This window comes from Oculina patagonica, chromosome 13, assembly GCF_052425735.1.
Source record: "Oculina patagonica isolate OP01 chromosome 13, crgOcupat, whole genome shotgun sequence".
NCBI classification, from domain to species: domain Eukaryota; kingdom Metazoa; phylum Cnidaria; class Anthozoa; order Scleractinia; family Oculinidae; genus Oculina; species Oculina patagonica.
This window is the reverse complement of record NC_135770.1, coordinates 28,612,147-28,633,469: the sequence shown is the minus strand read 5'-3', so window position 1 is coordinate 28,633,469 and position 21,323 is coordinate 28,612,147. Positions and strand designations below refer to the sequence as shown.

At 38.6% G+C, this 21,323-nt stretch overlaps 1 protein-coding gene across 1 annotated transcript in view; it reads right to left on the bottom strand.

Moving 5' to 3' along the window:
* Positions 1 to 10,668, bottom strand: part of LOC144637230 (uncharacterized) — a 36,381-nt gene extending 25,713 nt beyond the window's left edge. Inside the window, exons 1-8 of the mRNA XM_078496357.1 lie at positions 10,210 to 10,668; positions 7,510 to 7,815; positions 6,057 to 6,212; positions 5,047 to 5,230; positions 4,318 to 4,378; positions 2,519 to 2,580; positions 2,065 to 2,136; positions 509 to 625 (exon numbers count right to left, since the gene is read on the bottom strand). Coding sequence (XP_078352483.1) covers positions 509 to 625; positions 2,065 to 2,136; positions 2,519 to 2,580; positions 4,318 to 4,378; positions 5,047 to 5,230; positions 6,057 to 6,212; positions 7,510 to 7,815; positions 10,210 to 10,272 — 1,021 coding nt within the window. The 5' untranslated portion in view covers positions 10,273 to 10,668. The remainder of the gene's footprint in view (positions 1 to 508; positions 626 to 2,064; positions 2,137 to 2,518; positions 2,581 to 4,317; positions 4,379 to 5,046; positions 5,231 to 6,056; positions 6,213 to 7,509; positions 7,816 to 10,209) is intronic.
* Positions 10,669 to 21,323: the final 10,655 nt, after the last annotated feature.

The following is a 21,323-nucleotide window of genomic DNA, read 5'->3' as shown; positions in this document are numbered from 1 at the left end:
GAGGTCGAATGATTTTTTGAAGTTTACTGCTGACCAAGTAATGGTTTACATTGGATCGCAGGCTCAAGTGGGAACTCCACATTTAGGCTTGGCAAAATCTATTTAATACCTTTTGAATTTCCATTTCTAGCAAGTAAAAGGTTATAAGTAAATAAAGCCTGCATGGGAAAGTCATCTTGACTCTTATGACCCGAGCTCAACTAGTCTCTATTGTGTAAAGCCGCTAGGAGTATTGGTTTTTCCCCTGGATGGGATGAAAGTCCATCACAGGCCATCTCTTAGCATTCCCCCTGATTGTCCTCCCATTTCACCGGTACCAATTTTCAAAGTAAGTGGAGGAAGGCACTGTGAGAGTTTTAAGAGTGTCGTGACCAAGAACACAACACAATAACCCTGGCCAGTGCTCAAACCCAGACTGCTCAATCTAGAGTGTGGTGCACAATCATTTAAGGCTGCTGTGCATCCACATACTACTCGCATATAATGTACTCTGAAGGTTATGGCTTACCGGTTTGACAATCAACACCAGTATACCCCGGCATGCAGTCACAACGGTAAGTATCAGGACCTGTGTTGATGCAAGTTCCACCATGTTGACATGGAGTACTTCGGCACTTGTTCAAGTCTGAAGTTAAACAATTCAAATACACCTTTCAGAATTTCAAAGACCCGTAAACAAAGCAATACTGATAACCAACACAGTCAAGAACTACTGTCAGTAGTTATTCGGTTGTAAGGCGCACTCGGTTATAAGACGCACCCCAAACTTGGCAACATTGTTATGCTAAGTTTACAAACTGAAAATTCTCCAAAAACACTCGGTTATAAGACGCACCATGGGTTGGAGAGGTGAAAAGATGTAGTGATCAATATTTAAGGACAGTTTTTTCTTTCAAAATTTGAATGTTTGAATGTTGTTCATACTCCTTGGCACAATCTTTGAGTAAAAAGCTAACATTTCCTGCTAAAAAAGACGTAAATCCACTTGAGCAAAACATCTTTACATAGTTCTTGCTTCGAACTTAGCTGCTTGGTAACCTAGCAGATGTATTGTTACCAGTGACCACTGAGTTTATAGCTTGGTTACCAAGTTCTCAAGCATGCTTGTACTCCTTTTAAGAACTATTTTAAAAGAGTTAATCACAGTGTCAATACTAGGAACAGATTTTCCTCTATCGAACTGCCAAAAATGAAGCTAGAGTTTGGCCGTCGGAGTTTTTCGTTTTTAGGAGCCTCCGTTTTTAACAGTTTACCATCAGACATGAGAAATCTGAACTCTAGACTTCTATTTAAACAAAAAGTTAAAGACCATTTTTATTTGTAATTTTTATTCATAAGCTTTTATATGTTTTTGACCATTGTAGTTTTAACATTTTTAAACTTAGTATTTTTACCTTTTTAAATTTTTAATTCTTACAGGACCCCTAAGATAACAGTACTCTCAAGTACTGATGGGTTAATCCTGTTAAAAATATTCGTTTATTATTATTATTATTATTATTATTATTATTATTATTATTATTATTATTATTATTATTCATATCACTACGAACTTTGTCAATCGAGTGGTTTTGAAAGATTCTCAAGCTTTTTTGGTGTTTTCCTTGTCTTCTAAAGTCATTTTCCACTTTCCACGCTTAGAAAGGTTTGTTTCAAATGAGTATGCTTGATTTTCTTTGTCTAATTTCAACAAAATGCTGGCATATACAGGTGTTTATACTAAAACTCGTTTATATACGCAATAATAAACTTTGCGTTTAAACTTAATGTTTCTTATAACTTTATTACTGTAAAAGTAAATAACCAACATGAAGTGTTTTCATTTCTCTTGTTTTAACTGAAACTTCCGGTAAAATGGCGGTCATAAGATTTTGTTGGGCGAAAATACTCGGCTATAAGACGCACCCCAATTTTGGCATGAACTTCACACAGAAAAACAGATTTTTCTCGAAAAAACTGTGCGCCTTATAACCGAATAACTACGGTATATTTAATTGGCTAACTAACTTGAAGCTGATGTAAACAGTAAAAAATCATCAATTAATTTTTATTATTAACAGGTACCTTGGTCACAATTGGCCCCTGTCCAGTCTGGACTACAGACGCAATCATTTCCTTTCACACAGAAGCCATTTGCTGTCAAAAAAATGTAGAATTAATTAAATTACATCAAGCTGGGACAAGTGCCGACTACCACAGAATTGAAAATGATAATGATGACGACAAGATGATGATGATGATGAAAAGGAGAAGGAGGAAGAGGAGGGAGGAGGCAGAGAAAGAGGAGGAGGAGAAGGAGACAGGTACAGAAGGAGGAGGCAGGAGGCAGAGGAGGAGGGGGAGAGGGGGGAGGAGGGGGAAGGGGTGGAGGATGGAAGAGGCAGAGGAGGGGGAGGGGGAGGGGGTGGAAAAGAGGAAGAGGAGGAGCAGGAGGAGGAAGGGGAGGAGGAGCAGCAGCAGTATGAGGAGAAGAGGAACAGGAAGAGGAGAATGGCATCATTAATAATTTTATCCTTACCTGTGCATTGAGGTGTCTTTTTACATTTGTCACAGTTATGTCCCTGCCAGCCACTTTCACAGCTGAAAAAGGTAGCACAAAATTAATTCTCCCCTAATCATAAATTTTAAAAATCTCGATGATTTGGTAAGTGCAGAATGCAATATGGAACAATTGAAAGTATGATGTTTTATATATGTTCGTGTTTATTTGCTTTATTTTACTTTCGGAAAAACTGTTCACAGGCTACTTGTATTCTTTCCCAGGTGTTCCTTACGCTAATCTTTGCAAACGTAACACGACACTTTTGTTCGTTTGTAACAAAATACTTTTGTCTTCCTTGAAAATGCGATAACATGAAACTTTTGTTTTTTGTTTGTTTTACGGCGGCATCGATGACATTTGTTTAATTTAATTAAGTTACGGTTTAGACTGCACGAAAGACGATTCTCAAAAACTAAAGAAACAAATCTAATCAAAAAACATATTTTTCGACAGGTTTTTTAAAACGCAGTACAGCTAGGATATTTGTTTCCTGGTTATCAGGTGTTCACGCCGAAAATCCCGGTGCAAGTTTTTGCATACCTAATTACGAAAGCGCTGTGAAAGTCTCAAAATCTAATTTAATTAATTTGCGGTTTTTACTTGGCGCCAAGAAGTCTGCAGCCTACCGCAAACACGCAATACAAGCGATGTTCATGATAGTTCCAGAAAACAACGTAGACTAATCTGCGCATGCGTTTGGTGTAAAGTACATTGAGTAGTACCACAAGGAGAGCAAAGGTTTTACTGAAACAAATTTATACCTTTGAGATCCTCATATAAAAGTAACGTAGATGTGCTCCAGGTTTTACCTAGGGGTACGGACAGGTGCTCCCCACCCCCACCCCCTCCACAAGGAATAATTAATTAATTGATATTAATTAATTAATTGGTGATTAAAAGTTTACACATTAGCGCGTTAGGGGTTTAGCAGATGACAGCCCACCAAACCATCACAAAAGTGCATTCTGCACTAAAAATGAAAGATAAACTTACTGAATTTGACTGATTAAGACAGAGGGCCTCTTTTTTTAATATTTAATTGTCATGAAGGGGATAATTACTCCAAAGTTTCTTCAAACGATAAATGAGTAGGCCTTTCAATTACATGCAAACTCTAAAATTCAAAACCCAACTAAAGATTGCATTTTTCACTGCCGTGAATCATAATTATGGCGAAAACCAACAAACTTGCACGAGTATCCTATCCAAGAAAAGTAACTACACACACTAATATTGGAATTAGGAGCTTGAATCAAACCAATTTTACATGAAATGCATTGAATGACTGACCCAGGGGAGGTACTCCTGTTGCAAATGATGGGGATGATAGAAGGATTTTTTTGGGTTTGAAATTTTCGATTCCGGGATTTTTTTGGGTTGGAAAATTTGGCAAGTATTTTTTTGGGTGACTTGATTTAAATAGGGGATTTTTTTGGGTATTAAAAACGAACTAAAGTGCCTTGGCGTATATATGGTATGATGGATAAACAAACATGAGCATTCAATTTATTATGGTTTTCTTTGTGTTATATTATTGCCCCTCCTGGCAATTTAGGGATAATTTGACAAGGGATTTTTTGGGGGGTTATTTTTGGGATTTTTTTGGGTAATGTCGGAGGACTTAAGGATTTTTTGGGGTCCTGAGTTTTGCCTCCATTCGATCATCCCCGTCATTTACAAGCCGGAGTACCCCCCCCCCCAAGTTCCAGTCTTTACATTTGGTAATATCAAGACTGTTGCTAACATTATGAAAAGTTGAACAAGGAAAGACTTACTTGCATGTGTCTGGTGTTGTACAGGAACCATGTTTTGGATCACAACCACTTGAACAGATGGCTGAGAAGCAAACAAGATTATAATCAAAGAAAGCACTATCCCTCTCTGATGGGGGGGATCAGGATCTTTAGGGAAAGTCCTTATTAGAGGGGGTGAGCTTCTTGTTTCAAGGTATAAAATGAGCTACCTCACAGAAAAAAATAGTTTAAAAAGGTGTAGAAGCCCTCTTGTTTCTGTTCAACCAAGCACCTTTCCACAAATAAAGTTACTTATGATTATGATGATGATGATGATGATTATGATGATGATGATGATGATGATGATGATGATGATGATGATGATGATGATGATGATGATGATGATGATGATGATGATGATGATCAGGGCTGTAATTAAGGGCCCTAACCTGTAACACCTGTTCACTCAATGTTATGGGTGAAGATGTCAATTTGTGTTATGTTACGTACACTTACATACAGAATGAAATGCTACAGGTGATAAAAACTTCATGACAGCCCTGATGATAATGATGATGATGTTGACGGATAATCATTCTAAAAAACTCAAGTAATAGACTGTTGGTTTTCTGTTCATGAACTACATGTATATGGAAAGAATGTGTAGTGGGGGCTTTAGTCAGAACTTGACACAGCTGCTCAAAATTAATCAGCAGATTTATTTATTTACCGGTATATTTTTTTTGGAATTTAATTTGGACTAGCACTCACGGGTAAGGCAGTTTGTTCCTCTCCAGCCTTTTAAGCAGACTTTATTGCCTGTTGCTTCATCACACTTGTAATGGCCGCCACTATTATCACGTCCAACACAATACGTATTGCAGTCTGTTCCATAATAATTAGCATCACAGTAAACACGAACTGAAATTCTCGTGCTGGACCTCCTGCCTGTAAGCTGAAAGAAAACAACAAAGACATATAATTATATTAGCATCTATGCCAACTCCCCTGGATTGTGCAGGACTCTCCCAGATACAGACTGAATCTCCTGGTCTCCTGTACGGGTCACCCAATATCCTGGATATGAAGTACTTAAAATATATGTTTTTGCACTTATTTTGCCTGGTTTTAAGTTGGCATCAGTCCATTTCAGGAGATGATCATCCTAAAAAGATCCTTGTGCCTCATTTCTGTATTGCCAGATCTCTGATTTTCAAATTCACTGAAACAATGAAAGGTTGTCAAATTTTAGCCTTAACTCTGGAAAATATTTTGCTGATTTTCACTGCTTCATTATATGTCTCCATTGCCTCAAGCACAGTGCAACTTACCTTATCTGAAACTTCCCTCTTTCTCGATTTAAGCTTTAGGTTGGACTGTGTATGGTGGCACACTAGTTGCTCAAAGTTGAAAAGTATCATTACTCAAAAATCTGATCAAGCCACCTTACACCAGAGCACTGGTTGGCTAACTTCCCACTATCTGTGCAACTCTTCCCTATGTTTGAGTTGAGATACCTCTGACCAATCAGCAATGTGTTATTCTTCAAAATATCCATACCCCTGAACCCACAGAATGGTTTTTGGTTTGAACCTCTCCACCCCTCTGCAAATTCCAGTTTAGCTTCAGACTTTCCTTTAAATACATGTAGGTTTGGCTTTTAACCTTCCCTGGGATAAGTATTGGATATTTCTTGGAACCACACAATGACTAAGGCATTTGAGTCAGGCTGGGACTTAAAACTTAAAATGGACTTACTCTGTAGCATTGCATATTCTTACCGTAATACTTTTGGCTACAGCACTCTGTAAATTCTTCTGTGCTGGGACATTAGCGACATCATAACTCAGAGAATCGATAAGATCATCAGCACTCCCAATACCAAGAAAATTCCCATTGTCGTCATCCCATACATCTAATCCAATAGCAAATGCTCCCTGAAAAATAATGTTCAGTGAGATTACAATATTCTTAAAATGAAACTCATACACTCCACAAGTTAGTTAAAATCAACATGAATTTCCATAATAAACATTACTGCAATGGTATATATCACCACAATCATTTGAACAAAGGGTCTAGACATTTTTGGTTATGAATGTCATTTTCAACATTTTTACATGTACAATGCAATACTTTTCGTGCAGTACATGTACAGCTGTATATATTGATATATAAAATTTAAAATTAATCATTATTAATTAATTAAAAGGTAGGCTAAGTCTGTGTTTGAGCACAGTGGCCTCTATCATGCTAGTGCTTATTCCTGTTATATAAGGTCATTAACCTGCAATATAGAACTGAACATAGATTTTTAACCAAACTTCGCCTACTGGTTTATTATTTTAAGGGAACTTTAATTTTGAAATAAAAAAAGGTGGGTCACCACATTCGTTTAGGAGCAGGAAGACCTTGCATGTTCCATATAATTCCTTTATAATTCCTCTGCGAGTACTGGCAAAGTACACGTTTTTAGCGATAATTTATTTTTCGAACATAGGAATTGATCTGTTTTCATTTTACAGAAAAAATTTGATCACTAAACGCAGAATATGAGAAAAAATTGATAGGTCACCATACTTGTTTAAGAGAAAGCGACAATTTACTTCTCTCGCAGACTAAGGCCCATTGAAAAAAGCTGCCATTTTGTTTATGTGAGCGCGCTAATTACGCATGAAATTCTGCGCAGTAAGGATGCGCAATCCAATACAGGTCAATGACCTTAAGTGACTAGCATTATATCTAGGGGTCATGAATGGTCCCTTAAAATGTCGCAGTGCTCGCAATGCTCGCAAAATTTTAGTGGGTGCTCGTTTGCTCGTGCTCGCACATTTTTACAAGTGCTCGCATGCTCGGTTTTCAGTGGTGTAACGTTTTGAAAAGTGCTCGTTGCTCGCAAGGCTAACTTTTGTCAGTGCTCGTGCTCGCAAAGAAAAACGCTTTGCTCGCATGCTCGCAAATGCTCGCAAAGACCATTTGATACCCCTATATCTAATCCCACCTGGATGGGCTGCTTGTCCATCACAGGGTTACCCCCCCCCCCCATTCACTGGTACCCTTTTATACACCTGGGTAGAGAGAGGTAACGTAAGAGGGTGACGTCCCTGACCCCGGCCAGGGCTTGAACATGGACTGTTGTGTCCGGAGTTCATTACACTTTAACCATTATCAGGCTGCCACACTTCCCATAATAAATAAATAATGAACACATAATGAATACTAAATCAATCTTACCGGCCATCTTCCAGTAAAATGGTACGTCAATGGGTTTTTCAGACCACTACCAACTGTATGACCATATCCAGGAAAATCAAAACTATCATCTCCTAAAACGTATGTCTCCCATTTTTTCCAACGTGACAGGGCATTTGACAATGTATATGGATATTTTGTGACTATAAGTCGGAAGAAGTTCTCACAATCACCTGGGCACCAACCAAATGCACCACAGCAGTCACAACACGATCCACCGTAATCTTTATGGCTTGGATTATTGTAATCTATCAGCTGAATGGATAAGGTTCCCTTGCTGCTGACGGGCTGCAAAAGATAAACACGGTAAGGTCTGAATCAATGGAATACAGTACTTTCACAGCATGTCAAACAGCCCAATGCAATAAATACAAAGCTGTTTGGCAAAGAAACTTGGAAATGAGCTTAAAATGAATAACTCTTTGCAACTGAAAGCAGCAATTTTAATTAGCTGCTTGATAGAATTAATTTCAAACATATTACCTGGGTGAAAACAAAATAGCTGGTCAGCAGTATTTAATTACTACTTCATGTAGCATTACCTTGTATTAGACCACAAAGGAATAAAACAATTTGGTTTATAATATTTACAAGAATTAGTCAGATTTTTTTAACAATTAAAAAGTAAACTCCCTCCCTCTCAATCAAGAACACAGAAATTGATATTCATGTCTCAAATATAAAAAAAAAGGTTTTCAGGATACAGTGGAGACCCTTAGCCAAAACTTTTTTATAAGGAGCTGAGTGGCATAGGCACAATGTGATGAATGCTGCAGGCACAAGCTTCTAGGGGGGTCTCAGAGATGCCAACCTAAAACAATCGAGATCCGGGAGACCAGCAATTTTACGAGAAGATACCTCTTCTCAACCTCCAAAACGGCACAAAAAATAGAGCTTCACCGAGTCATCCACAAAAATGCGTCAAATATTTTAAATTTTTCTCCCAGATTTGGCCAAAATAAGCGTGAAAACATGCATTTTTAAGAACTTTCCTTCGTATCCGGGAGATTTGACGACCCGTACGGGAGACCGGGAGATTCGACCTGTATTCGGGAGACTCCCGGATAATCCGGGAGAGTTGGCATAGATGGGGTCTGGGGATGTCTACCCCTAGGAATTTTTCAAACCTTACGTTCTCTGGGACAGCATTTAATGTGTTTTATCTTTGTAGGGGAGGGGGGAGGGGGTAGGGATGCACCTCATGGGCATATGAAAACCCCCCCTTTGACCTGGATCAGTTTTTTTTTTTCTTGATTATTTTGCATTTAGTCTGGAACAAGTTTGCAAAATAGGCTTTACTTTGGCCTGATTTGCTACACATTAGCTCATTGCTCTATGAAACAGCGCAAGCACGATTAGAAATGTCAGATAGTACCTGCCCTACCATCCCACACCCTTCCACTTTGCCCATCTGGTTGATGTGCTAAGGATGAAACACGTCTCTGTTGTAAATATCTGTGGAATATGGATCTGCTTAAGCAAACCTTGCTTATTTCATGTACGTGTAATAACAGTACCCATACCCATACACACATTCATATCAAATGCCATTTATTTTTGGGTACTCAGAGTTATTTTAATTACCCACATCGGGATCGTTTAATCAAGGAAATATCTAAGTAAATGTTAAAATAATTGTCCAGAAATCTGCAGAAGAAATGCGGTATCTCAGAATGCTTTTTAAAAGCATTTAAAAAGAGGAAATTTCATTTCGCGTTTAATATATTTTGACATTTAATACTTCCGATAGAACCACGATGTGCGGAACTCGCTAAATCACGTATAAATACATTCATTCCAAAAAATAATCGAGGATTACGAGAAATATTATTCCCAAATCAGTCAAAACATCAAATGTCTGCGAGTTGTATCTCATACAAAGGCAAAGTTATACTTCTGAAACCAGCCGGGTAAATAAGCGGGCGCTACGGACGTGCCCCCTACCACGGTACATTCACAAACGTGAAGAAAAATATCCATTCATTTTCGCCCGTGTTATATTACACTTTCGCAAACCAAATCTCTGTTTACGCTCGCGATTATGCAATCTTTATCCCACTTGAGTGTCAACCAAAGTTCAACACGCAATCTACGCAAATTGTACGAACGCAGTATTTGCAAAACAACAAAATCGTCACGTCGCTACATCGCCTACTCTTTTACACCGCAGCCAAACGTGCGATGAAGAATTCGAAAGCGCGAGCCAGAGTACAGTAAAAGACCACCTGGCATATGCAATGTTTTTTTTAAAAATTTATTTTTTTTATCGGAAGTCAACACCAGCCCATAATTAAAATAGAGCGTCATTATTTACATTATTTTCAACTTATGGTAATTACCAAAACAATTTTAAAAGAATTGTTTGGGATTAATTTAGGAACTTCATTTCTTTACATTTTTGTCTTCGAGGTAAAATGTTTTAGAAAGTAACAGAAGGATTACACAATGTGCAGAAGAAGGCACAGTTATTAAATAGTCACTCACAGCAAAGCCTTTCAAGTGGTCAGTCACTACGAAATGCCATCACACTAAACATCGATCGCATGAATTGATCGCATGACGCACGTTCGGTCAACAGTGAACAAACATAAAACTTAAATCTACTGTTTATAAGCTAAAATGGGGGGGGCCCCACGAAACACATACCACAACCCCTAAAGTATTGCAGAAAAGCAAACCTACCTGATAAAACGATAAAAGAGCAGTCAAAATAGCAGCCGACGACGTCCAGCTGATAAATTTCATCGCTATAACAAATCTGCTAAAGTCCAGTGCTCGGAGCAAACTTCCCGCCGGATACACCACGGAATACACTAGAAGCTGAATGAATGAATGATGAAAGAGCCTGCGTAGTTTTCCACTTGTGAAAAAGTTGTAGTTTTGATTTCTCGCTGTAAAATAATTTAGCACGAATTAAAAATAGTGGATGTCCAATAACAGCCGGCTAGGCCGATCATGAGTTAAGCGGAAAATGTGTCAATCTCGCTCACGGTGGTCATTTTATATCGGAAATGAATCGGAAATGCACCTGACCTGTTAAACCAGCTCCCTTTGAAGACACCGATTGGCCAATCACATGACAGAAATCAGGGTCGAGTGTCCAAAAAAGGAAAGTACACCGAATGGGCCCACACCTACCAATTCATTATAAAGTCAGAATGAAACAAGCTGGAACAAAGCTTAACTGGAACATTTTTCCAAAGAAGGTAATCTTTTGTAAAGTTCTGAAAGTGTAATTGGTTTCACTGTCTCTTAGAGGGTCGATACTTTCAGGTAAACGTGGGACACTCTCGAGTCTCGACCGATCTATGCTTGACCATACTTGCGCCACTATTTCTTTCAGATTTGTACATTTCATCCGATGAACAAACAAATACCAATTCAAGAAAGAGCATATCAACTTAAATTCATGGCAAGTTTAAAAGGGAACAGATGAAAATCTGCCCTCAACGAGCATTCAAAAAGAAAACATATTCGTTCCTAACGTATCTAAAATTTGATACTCCCAGAGTAAGGCGCAATAAAGATATACTATTGCTATTACTAATTGATCATTCATTCATTCATTCATATTCATTCATTCAGTCATTCAGTCAGTCAGTCAGTCAGTGAGTCGGTTAGTCAGCCATTCAGCAACACTTTGTATTTCTTACTTCAATACAAGTAAACTATTCACAATACACTACACTCCAAAAGCGACGGGTCTCACTACCGTCGGGATTTTATAATAGTGTTTTTCAACCACACCTGCTTTCGGAGAGTACTTACTTTCGTAACGTACACTTCTATAAGTTCGAAAAGGAAACTAGCCTGCGAATACAGCTGAGCCGCCCGGACTCTCCTCGCGTTTCGCACGTAGTAGCGGGAGCGAATGAGAGGCGGCTAAAAGGAAACGATTTCCGTTACTTTTGTTTTTGGAAGCTTCTCCTATTGCAGCTTCCAGGGGGGGGGGGGGGCGGTTTTCTATCAATAATTGTGGCAATTTTGAAAACAGTTGCACAACTATTATTTCAAAGCTATTTATTAGTTTTTGTTTTAATTGTTAGCCGTTGGTATCCCCAAACCCTGACCTATGTATATGTCATTGATTTTCGACAGAAAAGGAAACCCTTTCAGACGCGTACAGAAAGTCAAATTACGTTTGGTTTTTGACTGCTTTCGAGATTTCAGTACTAACAAACTGTTTCCCAACTTTCAGACCGGAGGCTATAAGAATTTTTACTGATGAGTATACTCGACTGAAGAACGCCGACGGACAAGCTAATCTAGGATAAGTGCGAACTTCGAATTCATTTCACAAAGATTAAAATAAAGAGCCAGAATAAAACTAAAAATGTTGATACTCCGCCAGCCGAATCGCAAAATTCTGAGCCTGGTTGTTCACCTCTTGGGTTATAAATGAGTGTCGACTCCGAATCTAAAGGCCTGGCAAAACGAGAAAAAATGTTTCCAGAAACAGTCGTAGCGCGCGCATGTTTTCCCAATGTTTTCCAGTTTTGCCACACGGCAAGCATTGTTTTCGGCGTCAATTTTTGTTGCCAAGAAGCAAAATTTGCTTCTGCTACACCGCAGAAACATTCCGTGTTTCCGCGCGGAATGGAGCCATGGGAAATTTAAAATTTAAAAACTTCATTCAAAAACTCATTAATAATTCATAAAGAAAATTCAAAAGAAATTAATGTTTAATGAGTGTCTTTATATCTGATAAAGACACGGCTCAACTTTGCGTCTAATTTTCTAGGCCAAAATAACCCCAAATCTAAATATTAGTGCAAGGATGAGTTGATCTACATCAGACGATTTTGAAGCCGTTCAATAAATTCGCAGTTCGTGTTTTATCAAGTTTAAAACACTCGGCTGCGCCTCGTGTTTTAAACTTGATAAAACACTGCTGCTCATTTATTAAACATTACATAAAGTATCTATATCTATGTAAAATAATTTCTTTTACCTTCGTTTGTTGGATTTTCTTATCTCAGACTGTGACTCGGGAAGAGTAGCAGTGTTGTGTTGTGTGTGCCCTGTACGACGACCTTTCCTCTGCCAGCTTGAAGTCTTTTGCTAGTCCCGGGGGGGGGGGACTCTCGTATGAAAGGGTCGGGTATGCCTGTCGGAAAATTTGAATTAAACCCGAAACGACTCGGACCAATCTGTGCGAGGCTTAAGCTTTTTGACCCTAAAAGAAACCATTTTTGATGCCTTATCAGACTAGACCACTAACATAGTATGATGACGTTTTATATTTACGAGACCTCGACTGCTTACTTGGCGTTCTGTCCTAAACACCCAAGTGAGATCAAAATCTGTAATTTACACCCTTAAGCGAGAGGACGGGCATCCCCTCCCTTTCATATGGGAGTTGCTCCCTCCCCAATCCAACCCCCCCCCCTCCCCCACTCCTGGGTGGTTGGTCTTATGTTTTCTTAGTTTATTACTAAAGTTGCTAAAATCAGAGTTAGTAACTTTGCTAAAATCGTACCCCAATTACTCAGCACCAAGTAAAGCCGGGAGGCTCAGCAGCTCACAGTTACGACATCCGTGCCTATACACTCTATTTTTTTATATAAGAACCTATTTTACAAGAAAGTCGAGGTTGGAAAAAGGCCAAAATTTAAGAACATCCTTAGAACGTGACCAAGGCTAAAATTCGGCTAAGGACGAATTTTATTTTTTCCTGTTTGTTGCGAAAGACAAATATATGTACTAAATGAATAAATCTTAATTCAAATCCTGACTTGTAACCACTCATTGGTGACATGAACATGTAGATATCGGTTAGGAATGAATTTACTGCAAGACCACATTGTTTTAAAATTCCGAAAAATAAGAACATTCAAAGAACATTTCAGGCTCAGGTCTTCGAAAAAGTTAAAGACGGAATCCACTAGGAAGTCGAGTAATATTTATTAAAGTTGGACAAAAATCAAGTACCAGAATAATTTAAATCCTATTTTGTTATTTCCTACCCTTAATAAAAGGTAAAGATGTAAGTAATTATCCGTGATAACACCAACAACAATTTCTTATCAGAGTCTGAGAAAATGAATTTCAAAGTTCAAAAGGTATAGGCAAAATCTCACGTGTAGCCATTTTGTAAATTCGTCTTAAGCGATTCAGTGGAATTCAGCGGAACTTCGAAATTTGTTTTCGATGTTTGGTGTTGTTAGAAAAGATTTCTTTTGATAAGATATTTGAAGCAGTAACAAAAAAGTTTGCAATAAGGTGGAAATAATTCTGGTACAACAATTTCTTATCAGAGTCTGAGAAAATGATATTCAAAGTTCACAAGCTATGGGCAAAAGCTCACATCTTTTAAGCGATTCATGGGAATTCAGTGGAACTTCGAAATTAGTTTTCGATGTTTGGTGTTGTTAGAAAAGATTTCTTTCGATAAGATATTTGAAGCAGTAACACAAAAGCTTGCAATCAGGTGTAAATAGTTTTGGTACATAATTTTGTCCAATAACTACTCGAAGTCCTAGCGGATTTCCTCTAAAAACATTCAGCCTCGGCAAAAAATTGGACGTTCTTATATTTAAAAAAAAGAGTGTACTCATTCGCTCCCTTTATTTCGCTCTGCACTTCAACTTTCTTTAAGTCAGTTGAAGAGAAAGAAGGCCAATTCAAGTCAAGACTGCGATCGTCCAACAAGAGAAGAAAAAGCAAGATGCTTGCTGACTAGGAATGGCGAGAAAGTGGCACGTGCGCAAAGCTGTTTATGTAGTTACAGTTTCCGATTTACCTGGTTTGAGAGTGCTGATTTTCTGCCAAGTGCTCTAACAAGCCAGAAATCGCGTCGCACCAGGCAAGGTGACGCGCGTCTCTGTGTTCGCGCCAAAAAAAAATTTGGTACTACACTATAAGGCCCATCCTCGTCCACATAGCCCTTGTGTTTTTCTTAGCCGGCTACGAAGGGCTCTGGGGACATAGGATTTTCGAATTAATTCGATATTTTTTGATTGGCTGTTTGGAACAAAGAATTCCTAAACGGAAGTCGAAAACGTAACGACTCTCTCATACATTCTTGTGAAATGTCATGACTGCATACATGAACATTCTTGTTTCGGAAATTTTATTTTTGATCTATTTTTAGTAGCCGTACCTAGCTTTTATGTAACCTTAATTTTTTTGATTAGTTGTTTCATTTATTTTATTTATTAGTGTCTTAGGAAATTATTACATTATATTAGTTTTAACCTCTTTTTTTAATATGGCAATGTAAGTGCATTGAGTTTTTTAAATGCGCCCAAAAAACCTCATTGAAATCCTGTGTCCTGTACTTTCGCTATCTCGACTCTTGTCCTTCCACCTGCTACATGAACTTACACGTTGTGTTGATGCGATGCGAACTAAGGTGAATTTGTTTTTCCGAAAACGTGTATATTTACAGCTCCGTTTATCCGAATACACTTACCAAAAGAACCAATTTTTGGCACATGAATCGTAGAATGATCTACCTTTGTTTTAAAGTAAAAGTTTTGTTGTATTGTTGTATTTTTCGGACTAAGTTCACCCCGTAATAATTCTGTGCAAAAAAAATTAAACTTCTGAAATACCGTAAAATTCCGGTTATGAGCCCCCCCCCCCTCCCCCCGCTTATATGTTACGTTATAGGCCCATCTACCTGGAAACAAAAAATACATCCGTTTATAAGCTCCCCCGGATAAAAGCCCCCCTCTGCTGGATGACAGTACTGAACAGGGTTAGGTTACTATGCGTTTTTAACTTAAAAACGTATTTCGATCAACACTCTCGTGGATCGTTTCAAAACGTTTTTTTATTCCGCTTATAAGCCCCCCCGGATATAAGCCCCTCCGCTTATAAGCCCACCCAAAACCCCTTACGGAGTTGTATAAGCCCAGGGCTTATAACTGGAATTTTACGGTATTGGATTTCGAGACGAAAGAGACACAACTCTTTTTAGACCTTTTCACTGCACTAAAGGGAAGTAATAAGGCGCGTTACAAGTCTTAAAAACTTTATATAAAACAAAGCCCCTTAAACAAAATTTGTGATCGTAATAACAAAATAAGTTTTAAAAGTGATTTTATATACAGTAAAAACCCGCGTATAAGAACACCTATTTTGGCGGTTCAGGCTGATTTGGTTCTTATATAAAGGGTTATAATCTGCAAAATCAGCAAGTTTCTTAAAATAAGGAACATACTAGGCTACCAATAGATGAAATCAATATATATGCACACAATTGTATTTTAATTTTAATAAAATTGATAAATCAAGGCAATACTGTACTGTAATTGGGGTGGAACTATTATGTGTGCAATGAAAAGTAGTGTTGATCTTTGATATTTTTCCATATAAGAACAACTTTCATTTTTCAGGCTGAATGTGTTCTTATATAAATGGTACTTTATTTCCTAAAATCAGGCCTGGGTGTTCTTAATCCACTTGTTCTTATACGCGGGTTTTTACTGTATGTAAAAAGTAATTTAACCTTTTAAATACAGAGAATTGCCTACACTCCTTTTGTGGCTAAAAACTGGGCCCACTGGCCGAGCACTGGGCCTTTCAACGACGGCATCATTTTCGATATTGCTCTTGCAAAAAGTGTTGACTAGTTGATAGCACATCGCGTAAAAACTGAATGCTGAGGCTAGGTGTAGGCGAAATTTCAAGTTCCTGCGGTTCTTTTGAGGTAAGAAATACAAGTTTACGTCTTTTATGGCCGAGAACTGGGCTCCATACTGTACTAGTTAACTTTACAACCAACCATTCTCGTCCCCATATCGCCCCATGTAAGGGAATCCGGAATCCGGAATCCAACGGATTTTTGCTCTTGGAATCCGGAATCCAGGGCTTTGGAATCCGGAATCCAGCCTGTGGAATCCAGAATCCAGCCTCCTGTGGAATCCGAAATCCAACCTCCTATGGTATCTGGAATCTTCCATCAGAGCACTACAAAAGTTACCAAGCTAACCAGAAAGCTAACGTAAAATGTTTGATATTTGGTCACTAAATTCAAATCAACCACGGCGGTGTTGTGGTCTTTGATTCTTCTGGTAGGGCGCATGCTTTATTTTGTTAAAGATTACCATTTTATCATGCTGGGTTTTGACCTTTAGAAATCGAAATTTATTGACAAGTGTAACGCAATGTCTCTCAACCGCCAACAATGCTCGCAGGAGGTGTTTGTCCTTTTCTGTCCCATGCGGGGCTCACCATTCTTGTAACACAGCTTGAAAACGAATTGTTATCATGGATTCATGGATGTATAAAAATCCCTGTAAATTTTCCAAAAATTCGGTAAAATTCGGTGAAGCGGTAAAAGGTGAGGCTGCTTGACGGTGAAATCTGGCGAAGTTAAACCATTGATAATTTTTGTCCAGGAAGTTCCCCTGTGGAAGTAACACGACTCCCAGGTGCCCTTTCGATTCGGCGATCGAGAAATTCGAGCTGGTTCTAGATCTTCAGTACGGTTCATTCACTTTAAGTCTACTTTATACTTTGTCGTTTGAAGAGTTTGAACAACGTACGGAATTCAAGATGGGGAAGCATTACAAAAAACTTTAAGCCAGAGGAAAAAGGTATATTAAGAGTCACGTTTTTGGTAGTTGTAGATAATTAAGCAGTGAGTATAATATTTAGAGTGCATTTGAATTCATGTGTCGGATGCAAACATAATCAAGCATAATATTCGAGTCGAATTGCGGCCAACAGTTACTTGTTGATCCGCGAAATCAAAGTCCTTGCGATATTTTCAACTATTGCTAAACTGTCGCTCTTAGGAGTTCAAGAAAGGAGAAAGATATGGGAGAGAAAGAGAGGTCACTTATTATCGATATAAGACCATAAAACGAACTCCCGGCGTACTCTCCGCTATTGATCTCCCTCCTGCAATTACAGGAAACGCACAGGGAAGATAGAAAGACTGGGGGGATTACCCCCCTACCACTTTTTTTACCCTGACAAAAATTACATATAGATTTTTTTTCTAAAATTGTATCATGTTTGAGACATTATCGAATTTAGCTGCTAAAGGTACAATTACTATTTTTTTCTTTCATTATTGTAACAATGAGAGTGCAATTGTCTTTTCTCTGTTTGTTCGGTCTGGTATCATCTTAGTTACCGGTACTACAACATGATGAGAAAAGTTCGTGTCTTGATGTAAGGTTTAAAGTCCCTGTTTGAAGGGTCAGATAGAGGTTTTATCACAAGCCTTTCTTTATTGCAACATTTTGTCGTTTTAAGCAATATTTTTACAGCAATATTTCAAGCACTAAACGTTTATTTTCTTTTAATTTTAAATGCATTTCCCGGTATCTGAGAGAAATTAAAATCCAAATTTTCCCAGTGGAGCATGCCCCTGGACCCCCTAGCTGCCTCACGCTTCTCCACTTAAATTCTTGGTGTGCGGGACTGCGAACTAAGTTAGTTACTGTGAAACAGTATTTACGGGATAAAGCTTTTTGCATGGAACGTTAAGTTCAGTTGTTCTTTGTTGTATAGAGATACGTGCGTAATTTCGAAGTAATGAATGTTGTACGTATAAGCTAATTTAATTTAAATTATTTTCTCGCATTAGGGACCGTTCATTTTTATGAGGTAGGGGGGCTGGTGGGATTTTAGGGAGGGTCATGAAAAAATAGGGCTTCAAAGGGGGGGGGGGCAGCCAAAAAATTATGGTCTGTAAGGGGGAGTCACTGAAAATAATTAAACGATAACCGTTAATAATGAGCGGTTCTGTAATAGTTAAAAATCTTGCCAGAACGCCCAAAATAACATTCTTGAGGATCTAAAAATTCAAAATTTCCCGGGGGAGCATGCCCCCGGACCCCCCTTCTTTGTTATGTACCCCTACTTTGTTATTAACTCAACCCAGTTCAGCTTATTGCTTTCAAATGCAGTCAGCCCATACCTGAACAAACGGCATCCACAATAAACATATGGTTTATTTAGTCGAGGCAATGTGAGCTATTTACTAACTATGATTTGGGGGGATGTAGTTTGTCTATTATTGTGACTGAACAACTGATACATTCTTTAGTCATATGGCTTGATAAATTTTAATTTTACTTGTTGGGGGCCATTATATTATAACAGTGACTGTCTATCAAATCCCACCAGCCCCACTTACCCCATAAAAAATGAACGGGTCCTAATATAATATGTTTACGGTTTTTACATATATTTAAATTTAATATACTAAAAAAAGAAAACAGACGACATTACATCTTAACAGCTTAATGTGCTATAAAAGTGGCATAATCTGCTGTTGAGGTAGAATTAAAAACAGATTTAAAGGTGTGGAATCCGAAATCTCGCACCTTTTGGAATCCGGAATCCACAAACATGGAATCCGGAATCCAGTCGCCGGAATCCGGAATCCACGGTGCGGAATCCGGAATCCAAGACTCTCTTGGATTCCTTTACATGGGGCGACCCATAGCCCTTTCGTTTCTCTTAGCCGGCTGGGCCTTGGCACGAGGAAACAAAGGGCTCTGGGGACACAGGATTTCCAGTCCTAGATTCTAGGACTTCCGGTCTTCATGTATGCAGTCATGACGTTTCAAAAGAATGTATGAGAGTCGTTACGTTTTCGACTTCCGTATTGGAATTCTTTGTTCCAAACAGCCAATCAAAAAAATTTGAATTAATTCAAAAATCCTATGTCCCCAGAGCCCTCCGTTTTCTCGTGCCAAGCCGGCTAAGAGAAACGAAAGGGCTATGGGGACGAGAATGACAACCAACGAGACCACATTCTCGTACCCAGGGCCGCTTGTCCCCCTTAGCCGGCAGAGCCTGGGGCACGAGGTACAAGTGGCTCTGACACATGATTTGATTGGCTAGATCTTCAACAAACGAAATATAAATTTAGTAAATCAAATCAACCGTTTTAAAATCCCTTTGTTGTAAGGGTTTTTATACGGTTGATTTGATTGACTAGATTTAAATTCTCTTTATTAAAAATCTAACCAATGAAATCATGTGTCCAGAGCCACTTGTTCCTCGTGCTCCAGGCTCCGCCGACTAAGAGGGACAAGCGGCTCTAGGGACGAGAATGACGAGACCATTGCCACAAATAAGATTTCAAATACTCAATAACATTTATGTTCTGAATGTATTTTATTTTTTTCACAGTAGTACTGCATATTGAACTAAGAACAACTAAAGAAAGTTAAAAGAACAACGAATGGCTTTTAAGACGAGTTAAAACTGGAACAAACAGCTTGGCTTGCAGGGAAAACGAAATTTAGATTTACTACGGAAACTCTGACATTGCTACTGATGCTCGGCTCACGGCAAACTTCAAACGATGTGTCTCTTTTTACTCAGTTAACCCAGGAAAAAAATTGCAAAAACTGCTGTGGAATTATACAATGGAAGATATAAACTTATAGTAGTCATTCACGCTGCATTTAGTTATTCTTGCGATCTTCTTGGAAGCACTGACTAACAAAGTGAATTTTAAGCAAATGAAAGATCATCGCAGTAATGTACTCAACTTAAGCAGTTGAGAAAAGCAAGCCTGAAAAAAATTCAGGCTTGAACGGGAATCGTTACATTACTGCGATGATCTTTCATTTGCTTAAAACGTATATCCGCAGTACAAATACAGTAGAACCCCGATATAACGATATACCAAGGGAGCAGTAAAATATATCGTTATATCGAGGTATCGTTATATCAGTCGTTATATCGAAACTCCCGATATAACGATATGGCCGTGTAATAGCCGAAAATATCGTTTTATCGGGGTAAAACTAACATGTACTTTTTCACTAGATACAGAGGTTTAGAATAAAGTATCATTTTTGTATACCATCGTACAAAGCTGTTATCAGAAACGTTAGAGATTACTCGATTGCTGTTATGCTACTGGATTAAGTTCGATGTTTTGCTTAAATTGTGACTGTGTACTGATAATATCGTTATATCGGGGAAGATTTTCCGTTCGGTACGCTAAATTCTCATCGTTATATCGGGAATATCGTTATATCGAAGATCGTTTTATCGGGGTTTTGTCCCATACATTTTACTGTAACTTTTGCCGGGACATAGAATATTCATCGTTACATCGGGAATATCGTTATATCGAGGATCGTTATATCGGGGTTCCACTGTATATGAATTTCATATATTCATTTCATAAAGTGAATTTTGCAACCATTATTGCCACGCAGTTTGTACAATACTTTCCAAAATACGACAGTCGGGGGAACAAGTGCCAGTTGATGGCGACATTACATCTCCGAGAAGTGACTGCGCCTGCTGTTTTTGTCCCAGAAGTTGCTAGGCAACATGACGTATTTATACGCGCGACGGCTTTCGGAGTACTCGTGAGCGCTCGCGCTAGTTTTTGATTGGATAAAATAATTCGGAAACTCTTCGAGCGCTTCAACGAAGATTTGCCAAAACTGGAAGTTATTCCCCCGACTGACAAGTACGGAAGCAACTACCCGTTTCAGATCAAACCAAACTCGTTTTCAGAACCTCCGATCTTCCCTCTGGTGCTGATGTAGATGCAGGGGCTCTGGGAACGAGAATAGCTTGCACGCTTGGTATTTACACTTGGAGCTTAAGGTCCCTGTTGCCCAAACGTTTCGGTACTTTCATGTTCTCTTTCGTCTCGAGGTTTCATTTGATTCGAAGGTCAGCTTGTATGCAACAGAATGGCTTCAAACAAAGTGCGATCACCCCCTTAACTCGGTAGCCTCGCGTAATCTTGGCAAGTTTGCTAGGAACAGGGATATCTTCATCAATCTTACTTACAGCTAAAAAAATTTGAATACAAAGATTAGATATAAGGAAATTTATCTAAAATTAAACAAGTA